The 16,654-nt window shown below is 38.1% G+C and overlaps 1 protein-coding gene across 5 annotated transcripts; it reads right to left on the bottom strand.

Moving 5' to 3' along the window:
• Nucleotides 1–10,792: 10,792 nt before the first annotated feature.
• Nucleotides 10,793–16,443, bottom strand: LOC108974288 (putative uncharacterized protein DDB_G0282133). 5 transcript variants are annotated; one of them, XM_018942010.1, is made up of 4 exons: nucleotides 12,326–16,443; nucleotides 12,058–12,259; nucleotides 11,821–11,986; nucleotides 10,793–11,734 (listed from the first exon to the last, which is right to left on the bottom strand). In XM_018942010.1, the coding sequence occupies exons 1-4, from the start codon at nucleotides 16,428–16,430 to the stop codon at nucleotides 10,886–10,888; spliced, it is 5,322 nt and encodes a 1,773-aa protein (XP_018797555.1). In that variant the 5' UTR covers nucleotides 16,431–16,443; the 3' UTR covers nucleotides 10,793–10,885. The 5 variants fall into 5 exon arrangements, with proteins under 5 accessions (XP_018797555.1, XP_018797557.1, XP_018797558.1 ...); XM_018942012.1 differs by having other exon boundaries at nucleotides 12,058–12,262; nucleotides 12,341–16,443; XM_018942013.1 differs by having other exon boundaries at nucleotides 12,341–16,443.
• Between the last annotated feature and the right edge of the window lie 211 nt (nucleotides 16,444–16,654).

Genomic DNA, 16,654 nt, shown 5'->3' with positions numbered 1-16,654 from the left:
AACATGCCGCCAGGTTTCCAATCCTTGGGAGAATAAATATCCGGAACCGTTCCGTTGGAATGTCCTATAGTTCACCAATTCTGGTCTACATAGCCAATAGAGATAATATTCCAGACATACATACTTTACATACTTCTACTGACATGGATTATTGTTCTAAATCATGCCACAGACTCTGAGGAAATTTTTTAGACTACAGTTCATCATAGGTTAAGTTTTATTGTTAGATCCAATACGGTCAATAATGATTTCAAACTAGGACAGAGTTGTTATGATTTAAAGATAGGTCGTTGTTATCTCCGTCTTCATAAATTCTAATGCTTTGGAATACTTAGAAAAAAGATACATCTCCAAGTTATGACACAGAAAAATCTGAAGAATAAGTTCCTTTTAATCACTAAATGATTATTCCCCTAGTTATTTTAGCAATATTTGATTATGCCAGTCTATTGCATTTATACCAGTTGTTTGTTCTATTTGGTGCTCTACAAAAGAAACGGCGTCATTGGCGATTCACAGACAATAAACTGTATAAAGGTAGACGTTTTTTACGAATGGATTTGATTTGTTTGAGTACCATTCGGAAATACAAAGCTCTTGCTCTCTGTAGGTATATTTATTTTATTTTCTCCACACGAACGCAAAAATAATAAACTAAGAAAGAACAACCACTATTTTTTGGGTTTTAAAGTCTCAGGGGTGACCAAAAGAATTTACTTTCTGAGCAACTTAACAACATCATCAGAATGACAAAACTACTTCACCCCAAAACATTATTTCCACTAAAAAATCAACAGAACTCACGTTAGTTTACTCTGAGCCGCCCTAAATCTGAAGCCATTTTGGTTGCGTGATTATTTGACTTATCGCAAATCTCAAAAGTTCTATGAAATGATGCGACGACTAATGGTTAGAACGATCGGAGCATAATCTTTTAGGACCCAAAGAGGTGATCTAATGGCTGATGTTCAGAGCATACCAAAGTTATGGAGGGAACACTACTTTAGGCTGCGGAACGACAGTGAAAGTGTAACGTAAGGAGATGACGAAATCGATTTCTCAATCGATGACTATGGAATCTATTTCTACTGCCCGAATATGTTAAGGTTCAAATAGCAATTACTCACCTGAAAAACAACAAAGCCGCAGCGGTCTATGGATTACCGGAAAGAGTTATTTAAATATAGCTGCGAAGAACTATCATGGTGCATGCATAGGCTTTTTTGCAATATATAGTCGGATGAAAGCCTACCCGACGATTGGAACCTGAGTGTGCTCAGCCCAATCCACAAAACGGGGTATCCCACCATCTATGCAAATTACGGTTCGATAAGCCTCCTTAATATCCGATATAAGATCTTATCGAGCACAATGTGTGAAACTGATTGGCCCTTATCTCCTATCGACCAGCGTTTCACCTCTAAAAGGAAGAACTACACACACCACCTTTATATTGAGCGGAGGTATGGACAATGACATAACCTGATGAATCGGCTTTAGTTGTGTTCGAAAGAACACACATTGGCAACATCGCATACCGAATTCGATGGAACTAGAAGATAATAGCTCCAAATCAGAACAACCAAAATTTTTCACTAGAAGTTTTACTATGGAAATAAAATTGAGTTAACCGCTAGATGAAGTCCCCTTGCAGTAACCTTACATTGAAACAAGAAAAAACGTTAACTTCAGTTGCACCGAAGCTAAATAGCCTTCACAGATGCATTTCTGTTAGTAATTATGTGTTCAGTTTGTATGGAAGCTATATGCTATAGTAATTCGATCTGAAAATTTTTTTCGGAGATTATATTATTACCTTAAGCAGTAATCCAAGTCAAATTTCGTGAAGATACCACGTCAAATGTGAAAGTTTTTCATACATGAACTTGATTCCGATYRTTCAGTTTGTATGGCAGCTATATGTTATAGTTAACCGATCTGAACAATTTCTTCAGAGATTACATTATTTTTATGAAAAATAACTCTTACCAAATTTCGTGAAGATATATCGTCAAATGAAGAAGTTTCTCATGCAAGCATTTGATTCCGATCATTCAGTTTGTATGGCAGCTATATGTTATAGTTAACCGATCTGAACAATTTTTTCAGAGATTACATTATTGTCTTAGAAAATTATCTATACCAAATTTCGCGAATATATCTTATTAAATGCAAAAGTTTTCCATACCAGCAYTAGATTCCGATCGTTCAGTTTGTATGACAGCTATTTGTTATAGTTAACCGATCTGAACAATTTCTTCGGAGATTATATTCTTACCATAGAAAATAATTTGTGCTAACTTTAGTGAAGATACATTGTCAAATGTGAAAGTTTTCCATACAAGAACTTTATTCCGATCGTTCAGTTTATATGGCAGCTATATGTTATAGTGGACCGATATAGGCAGTTCCGACAAATGAGTAGCTTCTTGAAGAGAAAATGGTTTTTGCAAAATTTCAAAACGATATCGTAAAAGCTGAGGTACTAGTTCGTATATATACAGACAGACGGACAGACGGACAGACAGACAGACGGACATGGCTAAATCGAATCAGTTCAACATACTGATCATTTATATATATACTTTATAGGGTCTCCGACGCTTCTTCTGGGTGTTACAAACTTCGTGACAAAATTAATATACCCTGTTCAGGGTATAATAACCAAGGCATTCCAACATCACATCATATAAGAAGCAGTGCTTTCCGATACATGCTTTGAATATTTTATAGACAACAAAAAATAAGAGTTATACTTTACATTAGTGGAAGCGGGAACCTTTAACGCTAAAAGCAAACTTGACATTTATGCCTTGCGCCTAAAATTCACCAGCAAACATTAACACACACATACATGCAAGTAAACGGAAACTCAAGTGCAACAAAAAGGAAAGGAAAGCGAAAAGGCTTTCGCACAAAAGACATTCGCGATCCATTAAAACACTAGAACGTTCAATGCCATCTGCCGAGCACAGAGCGCTCCTAAAAATATGCACTTGAAAATGCATTTCGCCATTTAGACATACTCACAGCACTGGCGCAGCTAAATGCAACCACAGTAGCGCTGCCTTCGTCTTGAACAAGCTCCTACCGCCTTCAAGTTGCAGTTGTCCCCACAAGAGAAATCCTGTTTAGACGCCGTTTCATAGAGCTTGCTACCTTGTATGAGTCGTTACAAAATGCATTTGCCTTGGGTGGGGTGAGAAAACGGTTATTGATATTGGAACTGCATTTTAAAAGCTTTGAAACTGGCTATAAATACATGCATATTTAATTTTAAGGGTGTGAGTTTATGCTTCCACAAAGCGTTTAAGTGTTTTTGACTTTCCTTCGCTTTGTTGACTTTTAATATGTGTATGTTTAGCATTTTCCGCATTTTCTTAAATAAAATTTTTTGTTCGTAATTGATTTCAATCTTAATCTGTAGTTATACATTATTTATTGTTATTACCCTTGTCGTTAAAAGTCAGAGACTCTTGTCTTTTAATAGTAGCATGGCTTCAGATTGTCTGTAAAAACATATTGTTTACAGTAACTTGTAAGAGTTGTTAAGAAATTTTTTCAATTTTTTTTTCGGCACTTAAAAGAAACGTAAACTAATATTAGAAATCCATAAAATTTAATAAATTTCTCATCTAAGTGGTGCGGAAAATAAACGAAACTGTCAATTTTGATGCGAAGAAAATTCTCAAATTATTCATGAACCATTACTTTCACCTAAATTGGCAGTTTGGTATGGTTTTTAATTTGGTCGAATCAGCGGTCCGTACTTCTTTCGGAGCTGGTGACATCGTTACTGTCAATGGAGAGCGATAGACCTTGATCGATGATAATCAACTTTTTATTTCCGCAATTGGAAAAAGTTGATCTTGACAAGATCTGGTTCCAACAAGACGGGACTACGTGCCACATGACACGGTTAACAACCGATACATACATATTTCTTATGAAATCCTCCATAAACTGATGGTCAGCTACACAAGTTTCGATAGGAATGGTTAACACTGAAAATTCATGAATTCAATGAATTCGGAATAACCAAAACTTATTTAGGATAAGGAAAAGTTAAATAGTAGGTAATAGGTAGGTAATAGGTAATAGTTCTTCGTATTAATTAAAGTTTAGAGATAGAATGTTTGTGCCGTCCTGCTAGAGTAGCGAAGCATGTGTCTTTGACACAAACCAGAGACTGCTGAGCGATTTCATCTAATGAACTTGTACCGTAAATTGCCACAATGTAGAGTTCTGCCGCTAAAAACATAGAACTTATTCGAGCAAAAGCTCTTCCGGAAGATAACAGCCATCTGTAGAAGTTCAGAAGAAAGTGAGAAAAGCTCTCAGAGCGCCATTCACTTGGGAGTGCCCAGAAACGTTTCTTTTACTCAAGCATCTCACGAATTCCGGTCTTAAACCAAGTACAGTCTGGGTAGCCAAAAAACATTTCTTTGAAGGCGAGCTAAAGTAAAAAGGCCAATCAGTCCTTCCCAGGGTTGTGCGCTGGATTTGAGACCCGCCACGTAAAAAAACACGCCCATTCAAAACAGCCTCGGATGAGAGACTCTCCTTTTGGTGGCGACCACTGCTTACAAATGAAAGTAACTTCTCTAAAATATAAATAATAAGATAAAAAGTTTGCCTGGAACAAATCTGACCAAGAAAGGTCCACTGAGTGAGAGATATTTTCGAATTAAATATCCACTCCCCAAATTCATAAAGAATCGACCGAGTCCAATTCTCTTGTGAACAGACTCTGTATAGGAACAAAATATTATACAATGTTTTAAGGACCATTAGCTGGAATAGCTGGAATATCTCTATTAAAGAAGATAACTTTAGAAAGATGTTGAGAATAGGTAGATTACAAATGTGATTGATAGGGAAATTAATATAGAGACAGTCATTCAACGTAAAGCTAAACTACGCTCATGGATTGGCGTAAGTAAACAACGAAAAAATTAAAAATGTTTCCTGGAGGCTACAGAGACCTAAGGTAAAGTCCCATTTATTTATCTTAACCTTAATTAGGGCTGTCTGCTCAAGATATCAATATTTTCAATTGTCAGAAACAACAATTTACATGAAAATTTTTGCTACTGACTGAAGCTAATTGACTTCCTCGATGACCGGCACAATGTTATTATATAACACCAGATTCCACTGCTGCCCCACTTTGAGAGAAAATTTCCAGCATTTTCAATGTATGCCGCATTTGTGGATCTTACATCAAATTGTACCGTTATGTTTTTACAGTCAAAATGCGCAAGCACCTCAGTGTACAATTAACAAATCCCCGAGCATTTAAATTTGATGAGTTCATAATTTCTTACACAATTTTAACCTGAAAAGTTCAAAATCATGCCAACGAAGCAATTCGTCACGTTAAAATCGAGAGCAAAGCACAAAGTTCCCTTTTATATTACCTTAGTTACAGGAGAAGTTTAATGACATCTCCGGACGCTGCAAAGTAATAAAAGATCTAGTAACTGAAAGGAAAGCACTGGCAGCAACCAGAAAAATGTCATAAAACCAGAAATGATATGCTCTGTGTGAGCAACTGTGTATGTGTGTGTGTGTGTGTGTGAGTGGCTCATCTAAAATGACATGAAACGCTCAAAGCCACAACAGAGAAGAGCTGAGCACGCTGCTGATGCCAATACGACTCAAAATACTCAGTCCAGCATAAAATGGCATGAGAATCCATAGAGCTTCCACTTCATTCTACACGCCTTTGAATGTAAGTTTCTATATAAGTGTGTGTGTGTGAGTGTGTGAGTAAAGGAGTGTATGTGTGTGTGTTGTGGCAATGTTTGTAAACTCATAATTGGAATTAATTATGCATTCGCACTTTATGGCCAATGTGATGGAGTGAAGTTTTTGGCACAACAATTCCCTTACTACGACAAACAAGAGCTTAAAAAAGGGTGAGGAGGGGAGAGAGAAGTGGAAAGGAAGCACACAATTTCGAAAGGATGAAATCGAGCAGGAGTAAAATGCAACTGAAGTGACTGTTTTCTGACTGATAGTTGATAGCTGAGTGTCTTCCTGCCAGAGCAAACACTTATAAAATCACAAACTCACACACTCACACTAGTATATGGCATAACATGTATATGTAGAAGTCAATCGCAAGCCACAAAGTGTTGTTGCCACACCGATTAGTTTAAATATGTGGCAAATGCTCGCAAACAAACACAAACGCACCCACACACAGACACATTTTTGCTACATAATTTCCATGTGTTGCCTGTATATGAAAGTGGCGTATTTTACATATACACCCATGCTTATCTGGCTATGTGCGTGTGTATATGTATGTGTCTGCTATTTAAGAGTATGGCTTGCTATAATGGCCAAGCAGCGCTGATGCTCATCTCTGGGTAAGCAATTTTGAAAGTTCATTTTCTTAGGTTAAGTGCAATTTGCACTAATCGTATTTTTAACGCTTACACTACTAATCGAGCATTTAAGTTCGAGGCGAGCGAATTTGTTGGCATATTGAATTTCGAAATATTTCTATGTGCATACATACAAACATATGCACATACGAAAATTGTGTGCATGTCAAAATTCGTATGAATTTATTGAAAATCGAAACTCACTTTCCGGAAAGTGCATGTGTTGAAATAAAGTGGCCAACTTATGCACTAAATTGCAGACGATCCGTTAGTTTTGTGCTTTAAAATTACTAACAAATGTCTGTTACTATACTGATTTCTATTGAAGATCCAAAACTTAAAGCTAATATTAAATTTGTTACTTGACAGTTGAAAGATGACAGATAACAGACTAAAAGTAGTAGTACTTTTGAAATCGTTTTCTTATTCCAGTAACATCATGTTTTAAAAAGCAGCTTCCAATGCCAAAATAAAGATTAGCAAGTAAGGAAGAGCTATGATCGGGTGCTATCGAACATTTTATATTCTTGCTACTCGCAGCCGAACTTATTACTTTCCTAAACAATCTTAGTTTTCTTCAATCCCAGTGAATATAACAACTGAAAAGTTCTACCTTCAGTGCGTTTCGATTCCATTATATTATGAATATTCATATCAATTTTATCATAGACGAATCTTGAAAAAAAATTTGCTCCACCCAGAGCTTCATAGCTATAAAAATGAAATATTAGCGCACCCAAGTTTTGGAATGAAATGAAATTGTTTATATCCAATATGTTATTGTGAGTATTTATACATTTCAGGAACATTATCAAAGCTACAAATTCGACATTTGTTAGATCAAATGCATAGTATAGAGAAAAGTAGAGAAGAGAGTCATTTCAACAATAGAGTCAGAAAGACTACGAAGAGCTTACGATGCTGGCTATCAACGGTTCGGCCTTTTCCGAATTTTATGAGATGTTGAAGCAACAAACAAATGGTTCCAAACTCGGAATGGTTTCTGTAAAACCATTAAATAATACTATAAATTAAATAATAATAAAATACACTCAGAGTATACCTGGAATGTAGAGGAAACACTCTCGAAACTGATAAATGACGAAAACTGTGCTATAACGGATGAATAAGTTACTCGCACCAACAATCTACCGCGACAACATTTGCGTCCTGCCACTCGACCACGATGAGGTGAAAGCAGTTCTAAACTTAAGAACAAGAAAGCCACAGAAGCCGATGGATTACACGACTCTACAAAAAAATTTTCGTTCTTTGTCCTAAAGTTTACTTTATGATTTTTTGATTAATTATGAACAAAAACGATAAGAAAATACCTTTTTTTCGTATAATGTTTGGTTTTGTAAAAGTTATAGTAATAATACTATATTTAGGGTTTATTAAGAGATAGTACCTATGAATATAAAAAAAAGTAAAAGTGTACACTTTTAAGTTACTTTTTACCTTTTTGTAAGTTATCTTGATAGTAAAACTTATTTTAAAAAATATCGTTAAAACGGTGTCCTAAATAAAAAAGCAAACTCTAATTAAGACATAAACAATGGAAATTTACTGCTTTAAAGTTATGGTAAATTTTGTGTTGACCCGTGTTATCGGCGGAGCTGTTTAAAGCTACTTAGCATGATTGGATCTTATCAATGTGGCTTTAGATCTGGCAAATTTACCAAAGACCAGATTTTCACAATACGTCAATTCCCGAAGAAGACTATTGACAAACAGATCGTTGCTCATCACCTTTCTGTCAATTTCAGACCCACTTTCAACAGCACTTGTAAGATGTTCTCTAGTTGTCCAGAGAATACTTGGTCTAAGACCGAAAGTCGTGAGCTACTTGAGCCGTATGTAAACTAATTTTTTCTGAGCACTCCGAGGTGAATGGCAGTCAGAGAACTCTCCTCACTTGTATGAAATACTACACATGAGTCCACCATCCGTCCGAACGATGGAGATGTAGTAGGACCTGGCTTTGCTTCCAATCACTAATTGGCGCCAAGCAGCGAAAAGGGAGAAAGACTCGTTCGCTGCTGTAAACTACCACCGCGTAAGCACGTAAGAGTTGTCTACGCCAATAAAGATGAACCACACTGGTACTGTCTGTTCTAAAAGTTCAATGCTACTGGCGTACGCAGATGATATGAGCATCGTAGAAATTAACAACATAGCCGTCAGCTCAGCCTTTTCAAGTCTCTGTCGGTTGGAATGCTTACAGCATTTGCGCCAGGCGAATTTTATTGTTTTAGTGGAGATTTCAATTTTTACTCAAGTTACAGCTTGACACACAGACAGTCACCCGAATTTCAACTTTTCTCGTCACCCTGATGTATAGGTGAACAAAACTATGCATTAAGCTCCGTGGCAACATTTTTCAAGAGTATAAAAATTGTATGGCTTTTAATTAGAGAATTGGCAGATAAATTGAAAAATCTCCTAACATCTAAATAATCGAAATTGAGTCTTTCATTGCTATAACCAACATTTAAATTTGGTTTCAATGTGAGAGGTTTCACTTATATATCCTATATATCTTCGTCATTGTAATTATCCTTTAGAGTACGCTCAATAAAACTTTTTAAGATTATCTAATTGTACTGTTATTGTTTCAATGAATTGTACTGACTTCACAAAATCACTGAGTTTAATTGGTTCATTTTAGGGGGGCATTAACATGCTAACATTAAGCTATAGCTATAATCTAATGAATGAGAGACTTATTCTCTTTGTGACTTTCTTAATAATCTTGGGTTCTATTTACTACCAATACATTTATTTGGATTCCTTTATTCCCTCAAAATGCTGACATTTTATCGTCAATGCTATTTGTGAAGCAATATTTGAGGTAAATAATGGAGTGTTGCCCTTCTCTCTTTCAACCACACCACTAGCGTTTAGCTGCTCATAAATTCACCCTGCAGTTAGAAACCTCAAACCTATGAATTTGGTTGTATAGTATATAATATAAATGTATATAATATGTAACATAATCAATAAGCCTTTGCTACTCATGTCGGCTAGTAAGATTTTTTTTTCTCTAAGAAATATTTCGTATCCATCGTTAATTTTATTTAAAATAAGAATACTTTTTGAAACACTAGAAAGGTGAGGGACGCTTAAATTGAAGAAAGATAGGCAGATATACTATAGACACAGATAGGAATGCCTTCATATATTCTTCAATACTTCTTAGGTAATTAGTACAAAATTGTAGCTTTCAAAATAGGCGACTGAGGCAATACAAGTATGTCAACGCTTAATTCGATACGCTTATTTCCATACGGTAGTGATAAGCCTCGGCTGATATGGCCTTCAATGCGTTCAGCGAATTTTAGTTTATTTGGTTTTTAGGACGTCAATCGCTAGATTGTTATACACTATCAATATTATAATTATATGTTGAATGAATGTAGGGTTCTCAGCTATTTTAATGGGATTCTCTGTTAATCTTTCTGATGTCAACACCACGATTTTAACTTCAACTTTTTCGATGTTATCGTCGTGGTATACATGGGTTTACGGGAACTAAATGAACTATTTGAAAAAGATGTCGTGAAATTTTCACTGAAATTTAAAATTTTTTTGTAGAAATGAAAAACCTAATTTTCAGTGTTTTTTTTTTTAAGTTAAAGTTTTAACTAAAACACGTATTTTTGCACTTTAGATGATCCTGTAAGGAGTAACCTGCCAACGCAGACGCATTTTTTTCTGAGAGGTCACCGGAAATGGAGTCGCAATGGCCTAGTTTTGAAAGTTTTTTTCAAAAATATGAGAATTTCTTTGTTAATAGTGTATGTTTGTAACAATAAAAATTTATTTATTGATAAAATATTTATTGATTTATATGAGAAAAAATTGTTGAAAAAATTCTGTTTTTTAGCCGAGGAAACCCATTTAAGAAGTTAAAGAGTTCAGTCCGGGTCTAATATGATCAGATCAGGTATATTATACATTAGCTAAATATAACCTCTTTCTTCTTCACCTCTGTCTTTCGTAATCAACTTCAAGTCTTTGTGCCCTGTTGAAATATTCTTTCTCAAGAAGAGTGTCAATTCCTCTTTGCCATACGAACCGAACTATCCCAAACTAGCACAAATGTATGTATGTACCTAAATGTTATACGAGTATGTTATTATATTGGGCTGTTGGGTTAAGATAATAACGAAGCAAACATAAAGAGTTTTACAATATCGTCCACTAGCTATTGAATCAGATGCAGAGTGATGTAGTTAAAAACATTTCATTTGAATTAATCATAGGTATTATAAAATATCTAATATTTATTTAAATAAACAATATATATCTATACCTAGATATGTACAAAAATATGCACAAATAGAACAATTATAAATATCAATTCGTAATATAAAAGCACAATAAAAATAAAATATTTATAAAAATAAAATTTTTTCACTTGACACACATTAAAAGTTTGCAGCAACCACACGCATTTCAGCACACTGTCTAATTGACGGATTCTCTCAGTTCGCCCTACTTCGCTCAATTTCTCTCTGATCTTGCTCTTGCATTAATTCCGACGCTTTCATCAAGCGCACATATTCTGGCGTATACGGCAGATCGAATGCCTTTATGACCTGCTCATCAATATCCTTTTCGGCTTCCAAACGCTTCAACACTTCACGACGCTGTCGCGCCTGCATATCACTTTCCACCTCCGCTGTCACATCCTTGTCGTCTTTTCGCAATGGCATTGCTTCTGGCTGATTTTCTTGCTCCTGCTCGGGCTGCTGCTCCTGTAGCGCCTGCTGTTCTTGCTGCGAATCGTGGTCCTGCAGTGGTTTCTGGTCTTGCAGTGGTTGCTGGTCCTGCAGCGACTGCTGCTCTTGCTGTGGCTGCTGCTGCTGTTCCGGATGCTGCTCCCGCAGGGGCTGCTGTACTAGTTGCGAACGTTGTACTGTTGGTTCTCGTTTCTTATGCATCTGCTCCAATTGCATGTGTTGCAACATATTCAGATTCTGCAATAGATCATCACGTACGCCCACCATCTGTTGTTGATCCTCAATCGGTAGACCATCGTATTGGCGCAGTAGTTTCTTAACGATACGTGAACGTTCCTCAACACTGTTCGGGTCAATAAGACGAACTTCTTTGCTGAACTCATTGAAGGGCGCATCGATATAGGCGCGCTTTTCTCGCACGCCTTCAGCCGAATTGCTTTCGTAGATTTCCAATATTTCATCGTAAAATATTCGCAGCTCCGGCGGCAGTGGTATGCAAGAGCGTTGTTCCACTTGATCGTCGATAATATCACTAATGGCCTCCATGGCTTGTTGCACCATGTCTTCGATATGATTTACATCGTCTTTTTGCTTTTGTAGYGAATGTGGGAGTAAAAGAAAAATGTTTTACAGTGAAATTATGTTAAATGTCTGTATGGAGGCGGTATTGGTCAGACCATTTTCTCAAAACTGTTCTCCTGTGGTGGAATTTTCTTCAAGCACTGTTGATTGCGCTTTAAAACGGCCCATAATGGTTTCATTTGCGGATTACATTTCGCCATATTGAACATAGATTTGACAAGCTCCATCGAACCCTTCCCATTTACCTTGCTGTCATCGCAACTAAAGATAAATCGTGTGTCTAATAAATACATTTTAAAAGCAGTTGCAATAAATATCACCTGTAAACTTACCTCGCCTTCGGCTTTGCGCATTTCCGCTTCGTTGTGTACCGTTTAAATGCCCCGAATTGTGGAAACGAAACGCCGCGTCGTTCGCGATCTTCGCTCTGCACTTTAAACGTGCCATTGCCGAAAAAGTTCTTCGCCTTTTGATCGCCCATAACGCTCGCATTGATAGTGATGTTTAGCTTCATGGCCTTCTGACCGCTTGAACCTACTGGACGCATTGTAACTGGTTGAATTTCAATAGTCATATTAATTGCATCATTTGACGTATTACCGTCACTAGTATTACCGTCGTTGCCCTTCGTTCCACAGGTGCTGCCAGCAGGTCCAAGACCATTACCACCGCCAACGACGCCAAAGTTAACGGCGCCTTTTCCTGCACCATCGCCGGAGTTGCTTCCACTGTTTTTAGCGCCACCGTGGTTACCATTCACTCGATCGCCATAACCTCCATGTCCAGACTTGTCGTACGAACCGCCCGCATTTCCGAACGGTCGATTGTCTACTCCTCCGTAACCACCATTTTTTTGCTCACCACCTCCTGAATGTCCACCATGTCTACCTTGTTCCTTATTGTGGTTATGAGTGGTGCCATCACCATTTGAATTATTACCTCCTCCAGTAGAAGTGTTATCACTTCCATTTGAAGTGCTACCGCCACCTCTGCTACCGTCAACTCTATTTTGATGCTGTTGTACGGATTTAAGGAAACTCTCCAACGTATTAAATGCGGTGCAGTTGAGCATCTGATCATTCAAATGCAATACCAAGCCATTGTCTCCACCTTTACAACTTGACTCATCTTTAGTTTCTTTCTTTCCAAACCAAGCGAATGCCGCGTCGTCACCACCACCCGCTTCTTCCTCCTCGCTATTCCCTATTTGTTCGCTTACCACACCCGCTTCGTTCTGCTTGCTCGGCTGTTCTTTCCTTTCGATACTTTTGATGGCACCATCTTCGATCTGTAAAATCAACGCCGTGTTTTGATGGTTTGGGTGATTTCTGTTTGTAGTTTCATCAGTTTTATCTTGCTGATTGTTGTTGTCCTGCTCTTCACCCCATGGATCGGAGCCATACCATAGGTTGTCGGCTGGCATTCCATCGAAATGACGAACATTTTGATCGACCTCTTTGAGATTATCAAATTTTTGATTGCCAAACTCACCAACAGAATTGCTAAACTCACTCTCCCGTTCCGGTTCATGTGCACGATTACGCAGCGACAGTCGTCTTAAGCGCTCCATCAAATCGCCGTAGTTATCTTCGCGCGTGTCAATATAGTTGGGCGCTCTTTCTGCATTTCTAGCATAAGTCGCTCTAACAGCGTTCATGGCCTTTCTGTCCGCCGCTATAACAGCTGCATCGTTAAGCGTTTCGCTTCTCGACGGCAGTTCGCGCCTTTCATAAACGTCAGCCGGCATTAAACTCTCATCGTCGTTTATTATCAATGCGCTGTTTATCATCTTGCGACTATCACCATTATTATCATCGAAGGGGTCAGCAGCTTGCGTGTGTCGCTTGTCCACCAAATGGTCAGGCTTACGCTCTTCTTTTCCCTCACTTCGCGTTAGCTTTTTAGCACTGTCCTTCTCATCATCTATTGGCTTGTTATTTTTTGTCTCCACATTTCCATTTGTCTTCTCTTTATCTTTTTTCTCTTCATTCTCCTTGGTCTTTGCAGCTTCCCTTCTAATGCGTCGTTTATCCTTACCACTGAGTGAACGCCGTTTTCTTTCGGCACCATTCAATACATGTGAGCAATCATCGTTGAAAACCTCCTCCCTTGAAATATCTATTTCACGTCTACGTCTGCGTAATACTTTTTGTTTTGGTTCATCTTTTGCAGTTAACTTGTCAGCGCCATCAGTTGACGTTGCCCCATTTTCCTGCTCAGCATTTACATTCTCTTTTTCATGACTGTCGCGCTTAGACATGAGATTGTCCAACGTCATAAGATCGAACAGTCCTCCTAAATCTACTTCCTTTACAGCGGTCAGTTCGCCATCTTCATTGACCACACCAATACGCTTAACACGTCGCTTCGGTTCGTTGGAGTCTTCGTCTTTGTTAAGTTCACGCTTGAATTTAAATACCGTCATTTTATGTTCAATGTCATTATCCTTATCCCGCGTACTTTTATCTTCAGTAGTCCTATAATTATCCTCCTGCTTATCTTCAGTAGTCTTATAATTACCCTCCTGCTCGCCACAACGTTTTTTATGTGAGTTTCCGACATTTTCCCCCGGCAATACCTGGTTATCATCGACTAACTGTGCTTCATCCATATCGTTGAGTTGTTCTGAATTAACATCTACATCTTCTGCTGCCGAGTCTTCCTGTGTCGGTTCTTCAGCCGCTGTTTCTACCGGTGCTGGCACTTCATCGACCAATGCTTTATTTCCTCTGACGGGCCTAAGGTCTGACAAGCGCTCCACTAATATATCATTTGGCGTCAATTTACTCAATGCTCGTGAATGTTCATTACGATCGGCGCTAGGATTTTTGGTAACACGTTTGGTGCGCAATAAATCTAGGAGGTTGCTCTCCTCTTCTTCATCTGGCAATGCACTTGTACGCCTCCGACGTAGTATAGTGTACGTTGGACTCAATATAATATCTTCGGCTTTAGTTTTCATTTCAGTGTCGCCGGTAGGCGCTTCTGGTTCTTCATTTAGTAACTTTTCATATGAATGTTCCTCAATTTCTTCCATATGCCTTAGACGGTCTTGCCAATCCAGCTCGTCTTTTGATAATCGACTCGTGTCACGTGTATTGCTGTAATCAGTTATGCCAATATGGTTTTCGGACGCATAGCTCTTCTCCAACTTCTTTACTGCATCGTCTAACTGTAGTTCGTGTTGCGTTTCGGAGAGCGCATAACTAGGCAATGAAGGACCCAAACCCTTAGCCATAAGCCGTGTGCTGGTCTTCAGTTTTATTTCATCCATAGCATTGAAGCCTGTGCTCCGCTTTGAAGGTATATTCACCTTGCCGCTGAAGCTCTGCAAGCCGCTAAAGCCTTCGGTGCCACGTATATGTCCCTTACGCGGTTCCGATTGCTCTTGTTCGATTTTCGAAAGTTTATAGTCGGCTTCGTGCGACAAATCATTACGTCCCAAATCGAATTGATCGTTTACTATACTTGGAAAGTGTATATTTTCAATTGTTTTCTCATAACTGATGGGCTCGTCATCATCCTCGACGTCTGGCTTCGTTCTGGACCTGGCGAAATCCTCCATTTGTGTATCGAAATCTAGCTTGAAATGTGGAAACTCAACCTTCTCCATCATTTTGCGCATTTCTGGATCGACCTTCTTCTCATTCAATTCCTCCAAGTTGTCTACGTTCTTCGACTGTAATGAATTCCGATAGTTATTCGCTTCGAGTAGCAAGAAAGTATTCAAATTGCTCTTTGGACTGCTCGGTTTACTAGGTGCTGGATTCTGCAGATTCGAGGTGAACTCGAAGTAGGCGTTATCACTTTTGCCGTGTCCAGCATTGCTCGATACCGGCTTGCAACTAATGTAGGCTTTGGTTAACACACTTGAACCATCGCTAATCCCGCTTTTATGACTGCTTTTAGTGTTTGTATTCGTATTGAAACTGTCACTGTCGAATTTCGAGTATGTCTGCGAATATGGCGCGCTCATGGCACCAGATTTACCAAAATCCATATCAGTATGAAAGCTATCCTTATCGCTCAAACTAGACTTCCAACTATTGCTGCTTAGGTAGCTGTCCTTATTTGTATTGGAATTTTTATTTTGATTGTTTTTATTGGCATTGCTGTAATCATTCGATTCTTTATCCTTAGCAGTATTCTTTTCTTTTTCTTCCTTGCTGGTACTACTTGAAGTCTTCGAGTCTTTGGACGCTTTACCATCGGAACTTCGTTGTCTCTGTAACATTTCGTCCAAATTGAAATTCTTCACATTGCTTTGGCTATTGTGAAAACTGTTCAACAATTTTCTATGCACATTCTGAAAATTCGAATTTGACCGCACCAAATCGTTTAACTGATCATTCACATTGTGTTTATTCGCCATATCGTCCTTATTCTTTTTATTGTCCTGCTTGACGTCACGTCCCTGCAAGGGATGTGTCAGATCCTTGTCTGAATTGAGCGCCTCGCGCTCTAAATTCAAATTTAAATCGAACTCTGAGTTTTTTAGCAGATCATCGATCGACTTTCGGCGTTGTCGCTGCAATTCGGCATTACCGGTGAGCGCCGGTGATTCTTCTATGTTTTGCAAAGCGTCGTTGGCTTCGTCCAGCGTTCGCTTGTATTGGACAAGGTCATCGCTAACAGTCGTGCATATGCATTGTAATTGCGCGGCAATCGTGAGTGCAAAGAAGAAAGTCGCGCACGAAAATTTCATTTCTTCTTTGAGTTAACAAAAACATAAAAAATTATTAAAATTTATTTCCTTCACATTGGCTTGTCATTGTAATTATTTTTTCTTTGTTGATAAAAGTTTGTTTGTCGGAAATTGTCACAAAAGAGAATTGTAAAATATCCCAACTCACAGGGTTACATCTACAATTGTAGTTTTGAGAATTTTTCAAAATCATATTTTAGAATCCCGCTTTTATAATATAATTA

This window comes from Bactrocera latifrons, unplaced genomic scaffold (genome assembly GCF_001853355.1).
Source record: "Bactrocera latifrons isolate USDA-ARS-PBARC rearing strain unplaced genomic scaffold, ASM185335v1 scaffold_544, whole genome shotgun sequence".
Classification (NCBI taxonomy): Eukaryota; Metazoa; Arthropoda; class Insecta; order Diptera; family Tephritidae; genus Bactrocera; species Bactrocera latifrons.
The sequence above is the reverse complement of the archived record's forward strand: the minus strand, read 5'-3'. Positions and strand labels throughout refer to the sequence as shown.

Excerpts from the sequence above, each read along its gene's own strand:
- LOC108974288 (XM_018942010.1), bottom strand. The coding sequence starts at position 16,430 with ATGAAATTTTCGTGCGCGACTTTCTTCTTTGCACTCACGATTGCCGCG. Across the intron at positions 12,260-12,325 it reads CGACGGTAATACTAGTGACG|GTTCAAGCGGTCAGAAGGCC; the intron begins GTAATACGTCAA and ends TGCGTCCAGTAG. Across the intron at positions 11,987-12,057 it reads TGCGCAAAGCCGAAGGCGAG|TTGCGATGACAGCAAGGTAA; the intron begins GTAAGTTTACAG and ends ATTTATCTTTAG.